The 16,011-nt window shown below is 37.8% G+C and overlaps 1 protein-coding gene across 50 annotated transcripts in view; it reads right to left on the bottom strand.

Annotated features, from left to right (window-relative positions):
* LMO7 (LIM domain 7) overlaps positions 1–16,011 on the bottom strand; it is a 206,671-nt gene that overhangs the window by 50,174 nt on the left and 140,486 nt on the right. For all 50 annotated transcript variants that reach the window (XM_072760751.1, XM_072760722.1, XM_072760756.1 and 47 more), the window contains 4 exons: positions 9,448–9,478; positions 8,046–8,159; positions 4,120–4,318; positions 320–572 (listed from right to left, as the gene is read on the bottom strand). In XM_072760751.1, coding sequence (XP_072616852.1) covers positions 320–572; positions 4,120–4,318; positions 8,046–8,159; positions 9,448–9,478 — 597 coding nt within the window. The remainder of the gene's footprint in view (positions 1–319; positions 573–4,119; positions 4,319–8,045; positions 8,160–9,447; positions 9,479–16,011) is intronic.

Genomic DNA, 16,011 nt, shown 5'->3' with positions numbered 1-16,011 from the left:
GGAAAAAAAATGAAAGAAAATAACAGCTCACAATGAACAACAGAAGTCATCCAATATTAGCTGAAAGATGTCAATAGGCTAAAAGCATGCATCTAAAAAAAGAACAGCACACCATAGGCTGACACTCTAAAATGGAAGAAATATCATAAGGATATGCATGACTAAAGATATGGGTAAGGAAAAAAATTTTTCATTAGTGAAATTTATTATCTATGATATACATTTTAAGAACCATTCCTTTTCCCATATTTAAATATCCCAGCAAATTCACAAAGCCTACTGAATTCTAAAACTCCGTCATCAGCTTGCATCCCAGTACCTTGGAAATGTTCCATCTGCTTCTGGATAGACCGGGCTGGCCCAACTTCTTCTGTTATCCTCGTTTTTGTCCGGCTTTTTCTTTCTCAATGGCGCTGGCACATAGGATGGCTGTCTACTTTTATTGGGCAAAAAACGATTGAATGGTAAAGCAGTTTTTGGTTCAATTGCTGAAATCCTTCGATAGGACATATCGTCTTTATTATAATCCTGCATTTTGGATGTAAATTCAGAATCTGTGTCACTTTCGCAACCTATAAAAGAAAAAGCAAGAGAATCTGCTTTACTCTCCAGATCATTTGTCTAACTGAACCCACACAGCATGCCTGCTTTGCCTTTCCCTTGGAAAGCCAGGGCTCTTCTGCTAACTCTGGGGAATATTTTTAGAAATTTGTCATGAAGTTGTGATAAGATCCATTAGGAGGAACTTGCTTTGCATACTGGAGGCGCATGCGCTACATTCTTTTACTGTTATACATTCTAAGCACAAAAAGTCCGCATCAGCTGCTGAACTCCTTTTCTTCCCAATCTTCCTTGCCCCTGTGATTTTACATAAAATTTATTGATGAAATACACATGAATATGTAGCAATCAAGTCAAGGACACCTAAAATGAGATCAAAGAGTCATTCAAGGTAAAGTCCATAATTTAAAATAAAGCATGCCATTGTCTCAAATTTCTGTGAGGTGAGAGATAAGGCAGGACATGCAAAGAGAAGCAGAAAGCATGATATCACAAAGGGGTTGGCTAGATCCTTACGAGACCCCTACAAGCAAGAGTCACACATCAGATAGGAGGTTGGGACTTCAGAAATCATTTGGTCCAACGGTATATCAAGACTCATTCCTAAATCAACACACACAACTTAAGGCTTTTTCTGAGGGTGGCCATGGAAATACTGGGAACCATGTGTTTTGATCCCAAATCATTCAAACACAAATTCAAAAGAATGCACTCTGATACACCTCAAGGTCAGATAGATACAAATACTGATCTGTTTTCATAAAATAAGACTGCTCTTTTTTTTAAAGATTTTATTTATTTATTCATGAGAGACACAGAGAGAGGCAGGGACATAGGCAGTGGGAGAAGCAGGCTCCATGCAGGGAGCCCGATGTGGGACTTGATCCCAGGACCTCAGGATCACGCCCTGAGCCGAAGGCAGATGCTCAACCACTGTGTCACCCAGGCATCCCTAAGTCTGCTCTTTTAAAGGCACAGGAAGTGGGCAGCCCGGGTGGCTCAGTGGTTTGGCACCTGCCTTCAGCCCAGGGCCTGATCCTGGAGTCCCGGGATCGTGTCCCACATCAGGCTGTGTGGAGCCTGCTTCTCCCTCTGTGTCTCTGCGCCTCTCTCTCTCTCTCTCTCTCTCTCTCTCTGTGTGTGTGTGTGTGTGTGTGTCACATGAATAAATAAAATCTTTTAAAAAATAAATAATAAATAATAAAGACACAGGAAGAAAAGAGGCTACAAAATACTACTATAGATCCAAGCTGAGTTATCTCCCTTTTCTGCCCTTCTTTTCTTCCTGCCTCTGTGTATCTGGCAACAAAGTCTGCAAATGTTGCTGGCTTCCCGCCAGGGCTCTCTGGGAGGATGCCTGTGCCCTGTACCTAAGATCTGTTCCATGTTAGAATTTTAAACTCAAAATCTTTTTATCGTTGAATCCAGTGAAGTTCCCTATGGAGTGGTAAATATCTTTTTAAAAAAAAGATTTTATTTATTTATTCATATGAGAGAGAGAGAGAGAGAAAGAGGCATAGACACAGGCAGAGGGAGAAGCAGGCTCAATCCCAGGTCTCCAGGATCAAACCCTGGGCTGAAGGCGGAGCTAAACTGCTGAGCCACCTGGGCTGCCGGTAAATATCTTTGATAGGGTAAGAGGTCTCATATAAAACTAAGGACTTTGCAATGCTGTTAACCTAAAAATAATATCCTCGTGGTGGTGATCAGTTTGGGATTACAACACAGTAGGTAGCAAAATTTCAGTACACTGATTACAAAAGTCTGATCATTGGGGTGGGCCACAGGCTTTTCTTTTCTCCCTCAGTTGCAATACTAAGTCTTTACTTCCACCCTCTTCAAACAAGCTCTGCAACTCCTTCCCCAATATCATGAAACAGTGTGACAGGGGCCTTCTGCTTTTTGTCACTTGTACCAAGCATCCACTCCAACAAGTATCTAAGGAGAGGACTTCCATTCCACACCATGGGACCATTATCCTGGAACCAACAGAAGCCTGTCTATTCCCACACACCTTGTCTTTGTCCGTTAATTCTTTGTTGGCTGGATATAAATTCAAATACTGCATGTTTTCGGTTATCCAGTCAGGACAAAGGGATTTAGTGCCTTAAGAATTTCAGCCTCTGCTTTTACAGTTTTAATCATTCAGATGAATTATAAACTCAGATTCATTTCCTTAAAACCTTAATAGTCATCTAAGCTATGAAAACGTCACACTCTGCGAACAGACAACCAACAAATGCAGCAGTAACTATAAAAGGTTAATTAACTCTTAGATAGCTATTCACTTTTTTAAATTTAAAGTGTCAATACTACTCTAAAACCTAATAATCTGAGGTTTTGAAATGCTTTATTTGTTGATTAATTTTCTTCAAAACCAAAGCCATGGCAGTATACGGCTTCTATGTAAAATTTATACCAGAACAACAACAACAAAGATTGTTATCAATAGTTGTATGCTGAACTATTTAGGACAAGCGTAATGTACTCTGAGGTATCTCAAAAAAGCAAGATGTATAATTAATGTATAGAGGGGTAAACGTGATAAAGTAAACACAGTACAATGTTATAGACCCAGGTAGCTGGAACATGGGTATTCACTGTAAAATTCTTTCAACTTTGCTGATATTTAAATGTTTTCTAATAAGAACACTAGGAAAAGCAAGTAAAAATATAAAATTATCAATACAACCAGCAAAGTAAAATTCCTACAATCTAGCATAAGTTCATGACTGAACTCTCAATTTTTTCATGTTGATGGCAGAAGCACAAAAACTTAACTTGTGGTTTCAGTCTACTCAAATTTGAATTGCTAGAGGTATACAGGCAGAAATTTCTGACACCACCTAATAGCCACTGGAAGAAGACACGCATTTAAATAACTGATTTGACCATAAATATTAGGCTTTTGAAAGAAGGTTCCTCCAATAACAGGGTAGCTTTCATTTATATGTTCTTTCCTCACTCTGTCCTGGATTCACTCTGACCCTAATAGAACCAAAAGAGGTTTTCAAATACCACACTAGTATGGCTATTTAGTTTATCAAAGGTTAGCATAATATTCTAGCATAATAGGTATCAATAATTATTTGGAAGAGAACTATAGAAATATTTTGCTTGCTTTTTCTTAAAAATTTTTTATCATTTGAGAAGCAAATTATTCAAGAACTACAGGAGGCTTTTATAGAATCTTTTTTGTGTGTAGCTGTATCAGTGAATAGGCCTCAGAACACAGATTATTAAACCCGAATCTGGAAGAGAAGAGAATTAGGATAGATTATCACTGATTGAACACATCACAGTTAATGGTCTCCCCACCTGCCTCTAAATATGGAAGGGAAAAAAGTGAAATTATTACCATTCTAGTGGTGATACAGGGAGGAAGGAATGAGAAAGAAAAAGAAACCCCCCAATATTCTAGTCTCTATGAAATTCACATCTTAATAAAATTTTTGCCCCAATAGTTTTTGCTCTATTTTTCTACTTTCTACCATTCCCAATTTTCTCTTAACATGCAAACAAATAAAAAATGAACTGACAGTCAAAAATGCAGCTCACCCTCACGTCCCCCTCTCAATGTAATATCAGAGGAGCAGCTTGTGAATGATCTAGACCCCAAAGAGTCCAAGCTTTCAAATGAATCTTCTCGCTTATGGTTGCCTGGAGAAGTAGGAAAATCTCCACGTTCAGCACACCAGATATCACCGTAACCACTGTCCCTGCCACTCCTTTTCAGACAGCTAGCGTCTTCAAGAGCCTAAAAGGAAAGGTTTTTTAAAAGAGTTACCATAAAGTTCCAAAACCACGATCAGTCATTACTTGTTTGCAGAGCTCAAGTTGTGCTATATTTGGTAAGAAAATGAGATTTCCCTGTTAAACATAAAAAGAATATCTGGCAAAAATTGGAGTATAAACCTGTAAATGTATTCCCACAATACTTGGCACTTATGTAACAATAAGGAGGTATTCGAAAAAAAAAAAGGAGGTATGCAATGTTATTTAATACAAGTATAGTTTATTTAAAAATAAGGGGGAAACATTTTAATAGAAAGAAGAAAAGCTAATAACACATTCAAGTGCTAAAATCAATGATTGATTATTTGCATTTATCTGGTAATAAACATGAGAGGAATCAAACAAAATGCCAACCTTAATTTTGATACCCAAAAGGAGGTAAGTTAATAGGATTATAGTCAGCCTACTTCCAGGAAATATTTGGAAGGTTTATAATACAATCACTAGAATTATTATGGTTTCTTTTAAAAAAAAAAAAAAAACCCTTAAAAAAAGAAAGAAGGGGAAGGGTAGCAGATATACACCACAGAATTCATTCATTTTCATTGATTATAAAACCTAGATATGAGCCAAGGAAAGCAGGCTTGTTTGTGGACATTCCAAATTTACTTTCCCTGAACCTAAGTGTTTGTTTGGCTCACGTAAGACATATGTAGACATACAACAAACATGATTATAGGTGTGTAAACCATATGGAACTTGATTTAAAAGCATAATTTTGGGGGAACCTGACTGGTTCAGTCAGTAGAGCATGGGATGCTTGATCTTGGGATTGTGAGTTCGAGCCCCATGTTCGGTGAAGAGATTATTTAAAAATAAATTGTTTAAAAATACATATATATAAATACATTATTTTGAATAACATTTCTCTATGATAATGTTAATAGCAAAATAAAACTGAACTTTTTAAAATTAGGATTGCAATAAAATTACAAAGTCCTTAGTATAGTCCCAATATATAGTAATCCAAGAATAACTAATAACTAATTTTTGCCTCAGAAAAGGTAATTTGGTCATTAGTATATAAATCAGAAATGCTAGCTGCAGATGAGCAAAGTACAGAGACAGCTTAAAGAATGTAATACTAACAACCAGATGTAAAATGTGAATTGAATCTTGATTAAATCAGAATTCAGATAAAAATAAGCCATAAAAGAAGGTCAGGAGACAATTGGGAAATTTTGAATATGGACTTGATTTTAGATAGTAGGAAATATTTATTAATTTCCTTCAGTATAATAGACATTGTAGTTATTCAGAAGAATATTTTTACTCTTAAGAGATGTATGCTGAGTTTTTGAGTGAGAGATCTGTAATTTACCTTGAAATGATTAAAGTAAAAACAGATAAATATAGTCATGTAAAGCCAGTAGGGGAAGGTGTTAATAATTGAATCAGATGGTACATATCTGGGTATTTGTTGTACAATTCTTTCAACTTTCAATTATGAACATTTTCAACATGTGGATAACATTGAAAAAAAATGTGTACAATGCATAATTAGCAGCTGTCTTGGACATACTTTTGGCTGAGACTGGATCTGTCAATTCCTGGCTCAACTGTCTCACCAATGTAGGAAGCACCCATAAGATCTAGTAGATTTATGTGAGATCTCCTTTGTGTTAGATGCCAGACACACTGGCATTAGAGTTGACACCCTACTGTGAAAATGTAAGCACCTACATCTTGTACTGTATTTCCAAGGAGATGGGGGAGCTGGGCCTAGTGCTGATACCACCAAAATACTTCTCGAAATATAAAAAGATTTTTAAAAATTTTAAGTGCATCTTTCATTTCATCAGTTTTCTCAGACATGTACTTGTTGAAGTCCAGAGTCATGAACACAGAGTAAGATGACTTTTGACCTCATAAAATGTTCAAGTTATTGGTGATGGGTAGCCTCAGTTATAAAAGAACCTGAGTCTGGCCCTGGTACCTGGTTTTTACGAGGACTTCCATCTGACAAGTCATCTAAAATGAATCACCTACAGTTTATATGATGACTCAGGTACAACAGCATACCACGTAACTTTTTTAATTGACATTTTATATTGGCCATTAAGCATTTTCTATTTCAGTGTGAAACATCTGAACACAATAACTTTTTAACTGAACAGATGCAAAACAGTGATCATAGATATTTATACAGTTCTTATGGCTATCCTCATCCCCATGGAATGGAAACAACTGCAGTTTTATCTATCAAAATGTTTTATCGACTCTGGTTTTGACACTGCTGGCAGGAAATAGCTTTTAATAAAGCATTCCCAGCACAAATGCTGTACTAGGATTATTCAACCTGAGTCAGACTGCCATAAAAAGAACCAAAGGCGTAAGAGAGCACTAATACAGGAGCCAAAGTCCCATATTATTTTTAACCATAAATTTTCCTAGCTGACATAACTGTAAAGCAAGGTTCTGCTCATATCTCAAGCCACCTGGACATTCATCTATCGCTATCTTATCCTCTCCCACTGTGGTGACCTATCTGTTCATCTGTCTTGGTCAGACAGTAGTACTCTAGGAGGATGTGCTTTCTGTGAATGTTCTCCCAACATTTATAAGGCTTGTGCAGAATAACTCTATAACCTGTATTAACCATTTCAAGCAATTTGAGGGAAATTCCCTCAACTCTCTATGATTCAAAAATAATAAAAAATCAAGAAGGAATATCTTAACCATCAAAGCTCTGCAATCTCCTCTTTTACAATGTATGTGGCTGGGCTCAGGCAAAAGTATTTGAAGATCAGAGTAGATGTAAGGCTAGGTGCTCATTTTCATCCTGACCTAAAATTTCTATCTTCCAATCATGGTAACTAACTTTTATCACATCCTTACCATGTGCCAGAGATTAATGTTAAATACCTTCTTGGGACAGTATCATTTAATGGCCATAAAAATCCACAGAGCAACTACTATTAATTAGATGATGGTGTATTATTTTAGCTACTTATTTTCTTCTGAGCAATGCAAATTCCCCTAGGTAAATATTCCCCTGGGGGAGTTAATTTTCCTATTTGGACCTTTGAAATGAAAATCTGATAGAGCTATGGTCAGCCCTGGCAGTTGACTCCCCTCAAACAATCCTTAAGCATTCAAAAGCTATAATACTGATTTCCAAGATATAAAGGACTAGAAATGTGTTTAAGATGAAAGATTCTAATTTAAACCCCTTACCACATTACATGTAACAGCATTCACTGCTCTCTAGAAAACAGAAGCAATATGGCAGAACTATGAGGAAATTGGGAGTATAGAGGCATTAGAGATATAATGACCCATAACAAGATATTAAGATAGAGAAACTGAATAATTTTCACACATGGTAATATATCCTGAAGCAGCTCTCTACAACAAGTTGAGTTCCTAATACAGAAAGAGCTAAGTTATATCAAGTGCCTTACAAAAGGAAGCAAATGAGCAGGTCATTGAATTTTCTAAAATTAAGAAATAAATACCTAGACTCACTCCTTGGTGGTGGCATATAAGACAAGCAAATAAATAAAATCCCTTTCTACCCTATAAAATCTAGAGTGGAGCACATATAACAGGAGCTGCCATATTTGTCAGAAGGCAGGAAGAAAGAAGAGGAGAAGTGGAAGGAAAGGAATACAGGGAGGTGTGGAAGAGGAGGAAAAAGTAGTAGTACTAGGAGCAGTAGTCATCTCATCCAGATGTGGTTTCCTTACCTTAGTCAGAGCTTGTCCTAAAAGATTCTCAAATGCTTTCAAATTAAGATAGGGTCCATTATAGTACGGGTTACTTTGTGCTTTTCTTCCCAACCAGTACAGTGTTATCAAAACCTTGAAAAAAATTCCACAAAACAACAAGATCAGTCTACTCAGTAACTAACTGCAAGTCCTAATGCAGATGAGCACTCTAGACAGAAGACAGCGTATCTAGGTTGAAAAGTAGATTTTCTTCTCAATTATGTGAAGAAGAGTCATTGAAAGTGTTAATTATTCTTAGATTTCTGTCTCTGAGCATATTCTCAGACCCAAAGCTCAGATTCCAACAGGTATTTGCATACTCTACTAGTACACACAAAAGAAAACATTTATGAAGATAGCAAATTATACTTTTAAAGTAATTAATTTTTCCAACAAACAGATTGAACCCTTAAAATCAGTGGTTCTGGGATCCCTGGGTGGCACAGCGGTTTGGTGCCTGCCTTTGGCCCAGGGCACGATCCTGGAGACCCGGGATCGAACCCCACGTCGGGCTCCCGGTGCATGGAGCCTGCTTCTCCCTCTGCCTGTGTCTCTGCCTCTCTCTCTCTCTCTGTGTGACTATCATAAATAAAAAAAATTTTATAAAAAAATAAAGTAAAAAATATAAATAAATAAAATAAAATAAAATAAAATAAAATAAAATAAAATAAAATAAATAAAATAAAATAAAATAAAATAAAATAAAATAAAATAAAATAAAATAAAATAAAATAAAATAAAATAAAATCAGTGGTTCTCAGCTTCCTTAATCAGGAGCTCTTGTGGGACACCCTGGGTGGCTTAGTGGTTGAGCGTCTGCCTTTGGCCCAGGTTCTGATCCCAGTATCCTGGGATCGAGTACCACACTGAGGTCCCTGTGGGGAGCCTACTTCCTCTGCTTATGTCTCTGCCTCTCTCTCTGTGTCTCTCATAAATAAATAAAATCTTTTTTAAAAAGTAAGGAGCTCTCGTATTTTTTTTTAAAATAAAGCTGTCATACTTTTAGAAATTCTTCTAATATGCAGAATGTTAGACATAGAAGTACAGAGTTCTTAAACATTCGGCATTTTCCCTTAAAGTCTGACCTGATGGCTTGACAAACTCCTCTGAAGATCCTGAAGTGTGTTTAATTTGCCTTTCCCAGCTTACTCACGTGTAAGGAGCCACTCCCCAGGTTTCATCTCCCCTCTTTCACCCCGTCAGAGGACATACAGTTTTAAGCTTATTTAAAACTTTGAGTTCCTGACTGGTTGGCTATTGGCAACACATCCATTAGAAAAAGGATTCACAGTATATATCACATATTTTTAGATCCTGCTGCCTTATTACAGAACATGTAAGTAAAAAAACCATTAATAATGTTCCCTTAAATATAGCTTACATTTTTCACTCTCCTATCAGTCTCTTCTTGCCTGTAAAGAAAAAAGAAAATGCCTATTAAGTAATATCTATGAGCCTTAAATTATTAAGTAGAAAAAACTCATTTTTGTTCTAAAATTCCATGAATATTAATACCACCTGGACATTCAAAAACCTTGGATGGCATATTAGCCATCAGAATTTTCCATATTCATTGATTTCATGAAATAGAATGGGTCCATTTTCTATAAAAAGTAAGGTTGTCCTTTTCTCATATTTTTCATTACAGTCTGATTTTTATAAACACACTATTTGCATTTTTTGTATTTTTATTTTAAACAATATTTAAACCCATTCAAAAGGTGGGGGTGGGGAGGAATGTCAGTGTGCCTCATGGCACAAAAATGGGAAAAAAACAAAACCTTAAAGAGCAGGGGAGAGGCAAGGGGAACAGTTTTGCACTGAGTTTTCTTTTCCATTGTCCATGGGTTTTTCACCTAAGTTTCTCAGAGTAAAATGCTCAGAGACATTGGCCCTGCAGATGCTGAGAATTACAGTTTAAGAAACGGCCATGAATCTCTCTCCCTGAAGAAATTTCACTCTGTCACAAGAATCCTAAGTTTTCTTCTACATCTGTAAAAGGGCATGATATTTATGGGAGAAATTAAAAGGAAGCAGATGTCACCACAATGTTGAAGAAGTATCTAGGTTGAAAAGTAGATTTGTTGTTACTTGACAAAGGGGACCCCCTAAAACTAATGTGCTTCTTGTCATTAGACACGCTGAGCAGGATCATTACTAATTCAAAGTCTGGAGAAGACAAAACTAGGTGACTTCTAGCCTAAAAGTCTGTAAGTGGTATATTTTCAAGATAAAATGTATAAACATATATGTCATACGTACACAGGAGATATGTAAAATACTTATCTAACATATAAGACCCATATACAGAAAGGAAAAAGAGGAAAGAATGAGCTCACAAACATTGAACTTAGCTTTCAAAGAATCAGTGAGACAGCTCCAGCCATTCTTTTCCATAAAACAATCATGAAGTGAAATGCACCTTAGAACAACATGCACTCTACCTTCTCCAAAAGAGGACAAAAGTAAAATTCACAAGTTCTCATACTACTATGGAAATGTAAGCTGGTATAACTACTTTAACTTTTAATTTATTTGGTAATGTTATAAAAGCTGAGTATATGTATTCTAGGACCCAGGGATTCCAATCCCAGGTATATACCCAACAGAAATGTTTACATATACTCACCAAAAGTCATATATGAGAAAGTTTACAAAAGCATCTTTCATAATAGAAACAACTGGAAGCTGCACATGCATCTTTAGCAATAGAACCCATAAATTATCAATGAAATATTATATGGCCATAAAAATGAACAATCTGCAACTGCACAGAACCATGTGATTCAGTCTAGCAATAAGAAGCAAAAGCAAACCCAGACACAAACAGTACAGATTGTAATTTTCATTCATAGGAAGTACAAAACAAAGATATGATGTTAAAGAGAGTAGTTACCCTTGTGGGGCCCTTCCCTTCATAACAATAGCAAAAGGAGGGGTCACAGATATTTTCCTCTCTTTTGATCTGGAAGATGGCTACCCAAGTGTGTTCTGTCTCTGAAGTCTCTGAATTATACACTTATAATGTATATTCTATATATGCATATTATATTTCAAAAAAGTAAATTAAAAGAATCAACTATACAACCTAAGTGTTTATCTCTTCATAGCTTACCTCCTACGTAAAAAAAAATCATCTTGTAAAAATCAACATTTAACTTTGGAAGTAATTAATGGAAGAGGATCACTTAAACCTGACCATACTCCAATAAAAAAAAAATACATACATATATATACATATATATATACACATATATATAGTAAAATAAAATAATAGCACATAGGGTTATAAAATAGACAGCTTCGTTTAGAAGAATAACCAACATACACACCTCAGAAATTAAATTATTCAAAGCACAAGAGAAGTATTAATACTCAACACAAAGGACAGACCATGCTGAAAATTGCCATTGCATTGAAAGTGGGATGCTTTTAGTAGAATATCATAAGCACACTGAGGGCAAAAAGAACAACAGAGCACTCTTGAATCCCTGACCTCCTTTCCACATCCCTCCATAAAGACTTCTCTTCCAACACACTCCTTTGCCATTTACTTTTTATTCTGAGGAAGCAATCACTATAAATACAAAGTATGGTCTATTCTGTAATAAACACAATATGCAGTAACCTTGGCACTCTAATCTTTCACGCACTTTATATTCCCTTCTAAGTAAGAGCATTTATAATGTGCTCTTGCACACAATGATACATAGGCCAGCCAAATTAGTATCCTATCACTGAAATGTAATGCCAGGAATTCAAGTAGTCAATGATTTGCTGGAGTCAATAAAGGCCACTCTCTGACACACAACAAACAAACACATCCCACTGGATGGAAGTCAGTGACCACATGGCTTCGTTGCCTTCTGTGGCCAATGGGCACAACCCCAAAACCTTTTAAATAGAACAGGCTTGAGGGGGGGAATCTCATGGTAAGGGTGACTTTCCATGAGTCAACAAAGTTACTGCCCAACACAAAAGAACCAAAAATAAGCCAGCACAATCTACAAAATTGGCTAACTTCTCCATAAACATTTCAAGAGTTAATACTGGTGCAATGCCATGTTTAAAAGCATAGGCTTCAGGTCAGTTCTGGATCCTACTATGTTCACCTAAGCAATTTGACTATCGAAAACTTCCATTTCCTTCTGATGAAACTGGGGATAATGCTCCCCAGAGTTCAGTAGATTAGGAGGAAATATACACAGGTACTTAGCAGAATCCCTAGCTTCATGGTAAGTGCTCATCAAGAAGCAGTTATCACTAGACTATAAGCTATGTGAGGGTAGAGCCCACTTATTCACCAAGCTGCACACAAATGCTTCCTAGTGAAGTCATGCTGACCCAAATATTTAAAATTACAACCAGGGCAGCCCCAGTGGTGCAGCGATTTAGCGCCGCCTGCAGCCCAGGGCATGATTTGGAGACCCTGGATGGAGTCCCACATCAGGCTCTCTGCATGGAGCCTTTTTCTCCCTCTGCCTGTGTCTCTGCCTCTCTCTCTCTCTCTCTCTCTCTCTCTCTCTCTCTGCATCTCTATGAATAAATAAAATCTTTAAAAAAAATTAAAAAAATAAAATTACAACCAGCTTATCTGACACTCCTCATCTCTGCTTTGTTTTTTTGTACTTATAACCATCTATTGCATGCATTCATTATCCCTCTCCTCCACCAGAATCCAAAAGGATTTTGGGGGTTTTGTTTACTGCCATATCTCACCTGTCTAAAGACACGTCTAACACCTGGCAACCACATAATATTTTATTAACAACACCTAGCATAATGCATGGTACACAGATGCTCTCAAATATTGACTGAACATATTTATTTTGCTTACAGAAATGTAAGTTAGCAAAAGAAAGCCTAAAATCTCTGGAGATTTCTAATAAATATTCACGATGTCAAAGAACAGTTAAATTGCATTATCTTGCTTAAAGCATATCCAACTGATTCAAATTGTACTGATACCCATGATGGGGCTTCTTTCTTAAAATACTATCTTTAAAATTGCAGGAAAAGGGAATTCTTTACGACTGTGCATTGTTAAGGCCAAAAAGGGGGCAGAGATTCAAAAACAAAAACCAACTTCAGAGTGCTACGTACAAAGAGGAAATGCTAATCTCTGCAATGAAAAGCTTCCCAGCAGAGCTCTGAAAGAAAAATCCAAATCTAAACCTTCCTTGAAACCAAAATTTACCATAAAAAGGTATAGAGATGAAACATTAATAGTTTTTAAAAATGACTACATGGAATATGTTGCCAGCTTTCTCTGTGTCTCATATATTAATTTTTTAATATTGCATTTAACATTCAGAAAATCACAAGTATAACATAGATATAATCTTCCACTGTTAATGAAATAGCCCCGGTAATTTCTTCACTACCTGACAAAGGGCCAGAAAACATATACCCATCACAGACCTCTGAACTTTCTGCCAGAGGTCAGGAAGAAAAGAGGCACATACTTTCAAATGAGCCCATCAGTGAACTCATCCACCTGGAATTACCTTATCCTAATAGCTTCTACGTATACTTTGAACCAGGAAGCTCTAGGTCTGATTCCTCCTTTCTTTACTGAAGCTATTTTAAAATACTAGTACAAATCATCAATCAAGAGGACCATCTTTAAGCAAAGGGAAATAAAATCCATGTAGATATTCTAGCTCTCGGGATCCCTGGGTGGCGCAGCGGTTTGGCGCCTGCCTTTGGCCCAGGGCGCGATCCTGGAGACCCGGGATCGAATCCCACATCAGGCTCCCGGCGCATGGAGCCTGCTTCTCCCTCTGCCTGTGTCTCTGCCTCTCTCTTTCTCTCTGTATGACTATCATAAATAAATAAAATTAAAAAAAAAAAAAAAGATATTCTAGCTCTCTTCCAGAGATCCCCATGCCATGAAGAGCCAGCTTGGCTAAGGAGACAGGCTCTGGATTCCCATCTCTGTGTATGAACTGTGGCTCTACTTTTACTGGCCATGAAAAATTGGTCATGTGTTGAACTCTCATAGTCTCACCTAGGAAAAACATATCAGTCTTGCTGGGCTTAAGTGAGAAATTTAAGAAGTGTTTTATCAAAGCAGATCATGTAAAGAAGACATTTCAAAACTATCCTTCAATTGTCCATCTCAACCAAACAGTGTGGGAGAAGCATTTCTGTGAAGCATAATCCAAGACACTCTCCTGTTATGCTTTCTTTGCCCTCTTGCCGTGGAAAACTGAACAAGAAATTATTTCTATAATAAGGTCAAACAGAGGGTAAGGCAAACTGATGTGGTATTACTATCACTGGCCAAATATCCATACTGGTACCAAGCCAACCTTCTTCATCCTTCCTTTTCCTAACAGAAACTGCTTTGGCTAAACCTCAAATTTTCCAAAAGCTCAAAATCACAGAAAAATAAGAAAACAAAAAGTGCCTACATAGCCAAAATCTATCTCCCTAATATCTGATAGCATAGTTGGAGAACAAAAGATGATATTATAGTTTTATTATAGCTTGGGGGCAGTCAGTTGTGTTCTAGGGCTTCATCAAAAGCATTTCCAAATACCCTCAGTTTATCCAAAGAGCTAACCCTGGGCGCACATGCATGTGCCCACTGCAGCCTTTCCCATCACCTCTTCCAGTAGGCTGAGGAGAACTGGAGTATGTCTGACTCATGCTGTACCTCTGGAGTCAGCTACGGGTCTGCACTCAATGTGTTTATGTAAGAGTTACTTAAAGCCACGCACAGGGATCCCTGGATGGCGCAGCAGTTTGGCGCCTGCCTTTGGCCCGGGGCGCGATCCTGGAGACCCGAGATCGAATCCCATGTCGGGCTCCCGGTGCATGGAGCCTGCTTCTCCCTCTGCCTATGTCTCTGCTTCTCTCTCTCTCACTGTGTGCCTATCATAAATAAATAAAATTAAAAAAAAAATTTTAAAGACACGCACAAGCCAATCCAGCAGATGAAGGACCAAGAGACAGAGGTGATTTTTCCACCAAATCAGATAAAATTTCATAGTTGTAAACACCTACCCACTTCTCTTTTTATGTTCCTGTCCCGTATCTCGATAGCTTTTTCCTGAAGGTACCAACTTACTCATTTGCAACAGTGAAAGGTCCAATCTCATCATGCTCTGTCACAATATCAGAATCCCCAAAGAACTGAACACTTCATGCTCCAAAAACATCTTTCCTCCTCAAATCCTAGCCCCCATCCTCTCCAAGCCTTCACCAGTTGGTAAAGGTGAAATACAGTTATCCTACTGAACCATCAAGGAAACGTGATTTAAAATTCATCCTGGGGGATCCCTGGGTGGCTCAGCGGTTCAGCGCCTGCCTTTGGCCCAGGGCGTGATCCTGGAGTCCTGGGATCGAGTCCCGCATCAGGCTCCGGGCATGGAGTCTCCTTCTCCCTCTGCCTGTGTCTCTCTCTATCACGAATAAATAAATAAAATCTTTAAAAAAAAAAAATTCATCTTGGAATGGCTTACACGGTGGCATTATTTTTGCCTCAGGTACCATGAGGGAACACTTCCCACATCCTAATAAGAAAGATAAGATGTGTGGTTCCACCTGCCACTCCCTCGCTTCTCTGGCTAACAAGGAATCTGAAATTCTATAAAGGGCTCAAGTATAGCTTCCTACCGTACCTATCTCTTCCCTGCCATACATATTCGTCCTTCTTTTGGCCTCTAATCCTACAGCCCTATAGTCCTCCTTTCCTGCCCAGAATAAAGCTTCTACCTTTGTTCCTCAGAACAACTGCAACTCACTGGGAGATTCTGTCCCCAGGCATCCTTCCCAGAGGCGACTTCCCAGAATGAGTAAGACGGGGATGCCTGCTAGGGACTCAGCCCTTCTAGAATTAGTTTGGCCCTGCCCTGAATGGCACCAGCTGACCTGGATGTTGCCTCTTCGGAAACCGGGCTGATGTTACAGAAACTGGACTCACAAGATACTTGGTCCC

Source organism: Vulpes vulpes, chromosome 6 (assembly GCF_048418805.1).
Source record: "Vulpes vulpes isolate BD-2025 chromosome 6, VulVul3, whole genome shotgun sequence".
NCBI classification, from domain to species: Eukaryota; Metazoa; Chordata; class Mammalia; order Carnivora; family Canidae; genus Vulpes; species Vulpes vulpes.
The sequence above is the reverse complement of the archived record's forward strand: the minus strand, read 5'-3'. Positions and strand labels throughout refer to the sequence as shown.